Source organism: Wyeomyia smithii, chromosome 2 (assembly GCF_029784165.1).
Source record: "Wyeomyia smithii strain HCP4-BCI-WySm-NY-G18 chromosome 2, ASM2978416v1, whole genome shotgun sequence".
Classification (NCBI taxonomy): domain Eukaryota; kingdom Metazoa; phylum Arthropoda; class Insecta; order Diptera; family Culicidae; genus Wyeomyia; species Wyeomyia smithii.
Genome location: NC_073695.1, coordinates 113842364 through 113845222, shown reverse-complemented (window position 1 = coordinate 113845222; position 2859 = coordinate 113842364). Strand labels below are relative to the sequence as shown.

Here is a 2859-nt window from a genome sequence, read left to right as displayed (position 1 = left end):
ACGCCAGCAGGAAGACCGAGATTGCGAGGCGATGGAGGAACTGTACCGTGCGAATGACTAATGTGTAGGGACCTGGATGGTAACTTTCTCACGAGCAAGTGTGAGGTGATTGAAAGGTGCAAGCAGTAATACGACAAGCACCTTAACGGCGATGTAACAGAGAACGACGACGAAGTGGTAGTAGATCTCGGTGTACGAGCAGATGATGACAGAATTCCAGTCCCTGACCTCCAGGAGGTTAAAGAGGAGATCGGCCGGCTGAAAATTAATAAAGTAGTTGGAGCTGACCAACTTGCTGCATCTATCGTGCAATTACGCTGGGAAACGAGCCTACAGGGTACTCTCCCAAATTCTGTGCCGTCGACTATCACCGTTTGCGAGGGAGTTCGTGAGACAATAACAAGCGGGATTCATGGGTGCCCGCGCCACCACCATATTCGCGGTACGGCAGGTTTTTACAAAAATGCCGTGAACGTAATGTGCCCACACATCATTTATTCATCGATTTTAAATCGGTGTATGACACAATCGGTCGAGGTCAGCTATGGCAGATTTTGCACGATTACCGTTTTCCAGATAAACCGACACGGTTAGTCAAGTCGACGATGGATCGATTGATGTACGTAGTTCGGGTTTTGGAAACACTATCGAGTCCCTTCGAACCACGAAAAGGGTTACGGAAAGGTGATAGATTATCGTGCTTGCTATTCAACATCGCTTTGGAAAGTGTGATACGTTGGGCTAGTATCGACACGATATTTGGGAGGTCTGTTCAGCTCTTTGGGTTCACCGATGACATTGATGTTGTAGTACGAACCCTCGAGAAGGTGACGTAGACGTACATCAGACTGAAGTCGTATGAATTGGGCTGGCTATCAACGCATCGAAGACCAATTTCAGGAGAGGAAGAAGTTCCAGAGAAGGTAGTATCAACCTCCCACCAGGATTAGTTCAAATTAGCGGTGATGAAATCGAAGTGGTAGACGAGTTCGTGATCCTGGGCTCACTGGAGACTGCTGACAGTGACACCAGCAGAGAAACTCGTCGACAACTCGTGGCAGGAAATCGTGCCTACTTTAGACTCCGGAGGGACGCTTCGTCGGAAAAAATCCACCGCCTTACAAAGTTGACCATCTACAAAACGCTGATCAGATCGGTAGTCCTCTACAACCACAAGCTTTGGACCATGCTCGTGAATTACTAACCCGCCGTTTTTGAACGGAGCCATCCAATTAGCATATAAAGCCATTTCAAGTGAATAACGAAAGGCGCGAACATTGTCATGCGTAGAAACACTAGATTGCAAATTCTTAAAACCGTTTTATCTCGATATATACCTGATACTTTTCAGTCATTAAAAACTATGTTCTTTTATTTTTTTTCAGTACAAAGAACAATCGGAATTTTCATAAGATACTCATTAACTGACTAATTTACATGCGTTACATCTCCGACAATAGCTACTGCTTCGATTTCAACTGCAGCACCGAGAGGAAGTTTCGCTACCGCGTAACATGTTCGAGCTGGGAAATTGTCACTAAAAACTAAAACGAAATTATCAGCAGGCAACCAGTTTAAAGCTCAATGTAAATAAAAACCTTGCTTATACTCATCATTAACTGCGGTATAATTATTCATATCGGCCAAAAGCACAGTTGTTTTGACTACCTTATCAATACCAGACCCGGCTCCATGTAGAAGATTCGTTAGGTGCTCCAATGCCTTCGCCGTTTGAGCTACAGCGCCTCCAGGAACCAATTTCGGTTCATTCAGTTCAATTCCTATGACTCCGGAGCAATACACGGTACGATCGGCTACAACAGCTTGACTGGAAGAAAATATTGTCAATTGTATAGACGAGAATATCTTTTAGAATCGGTATTTAGTCATATATTACATTTATAATTGTGCATCATATGGACACTAAAATCGTATGCGATGTGTATTTAACCAATAATATCTTTTACTTTTTTTTATTTTGGTTGGACAGGCGATGTTAACCATTTTTCCATCGAATGCTATTTGATCTCAAAAGATGAGTACAAATATATATTATTCATGTTATAGAACACGCATGCATAGGCTAACGCCAAAAATCTGTATTGTGTCACATCATCAAAAGCAGCACTGATTCGAATATCGGAAACCCTTATCTGTTTTGCTTGTACACGTTCAGCAACCTGTTATCACTGTATACAGTGAAATTGAATTTCTCGGAATGATTTCCGTTAGTACTGACAATGCGTTATTTATTAGAATTGTTAACAAATTACTGCTCATGCTAATATAATGTTGTCTCTTTTTATTATTATTGAAAATCTTTTAACTGATCCCTCCTAATAAATAAATACCAAATCAGTTATAAACATTGTAGGTATACTGGAATTCAAAACAAACAAACTCGAACATTTTGGAAATAATTAGTACTCTCTAACAAGATGCCCTGTGCGACTTACCTGTATGGAGCCAAAGGTTTGGGACATTTAGCAGTTGAAACAATTTTACGAATAATCTTAGACATTATTATTCTACAACCAACACTATACCGCTAACTAACCGGTCAGCAAACGATCCACTCACCAACACTACTGGAATACCACTAAATCATCAGCTGTTGCGAGATTGTGCTTTATATGCGTGATACAAGAGCCCGTTGAATTGCGCTGCGCTTCAGACAACGACAGAAAACAAAAATACGAAAAAAAAATCTAAAATGCTGCAGTAATCAGTATTTTAGCATAAAAATTAATCGTTAGTTCTTGCATTCAAATTAATTAAAAAAAAGAGAAGTGAAAACTGAACAAGCACTGATGATGCTGCACACAGAGGATGTCCGAAAGATGCTGTTACGACAGAAAA

The 2859-nt window shown here is 40.9% G+C and overlaps 1 protein-coding gene across 1 annotated transcript; it reads right to left on the bottom strand.

The window, feature by feature from the left end:
- Window positions 1-1300: 1300 nt before the first annotated feature.
- On the bottom strand, window positions 1301-2615 carry LOC129723053 (rutC family protein UK114-like). Its single transcript, XM_055677000.1, has 3 exons — window positions 2457-2615; window positions 1599-1828; window positions 1301-1544 (listed from the first exon to the last, which is right to left on the bottom strand). The coding sequence occupies exons 1-3, from the start codon at window positions 2519-2521 to the stop codon at window positions 1429-1431; spliced, it is 411 nt and encodes a 136-aa protein (XP_055532975.1). The 5' UTR covers window positions 2522-2615; the 3' UTR covers window positions 1301-1428.
- Window positions 2616-2859: the final 244 nt, after the last annotated feature.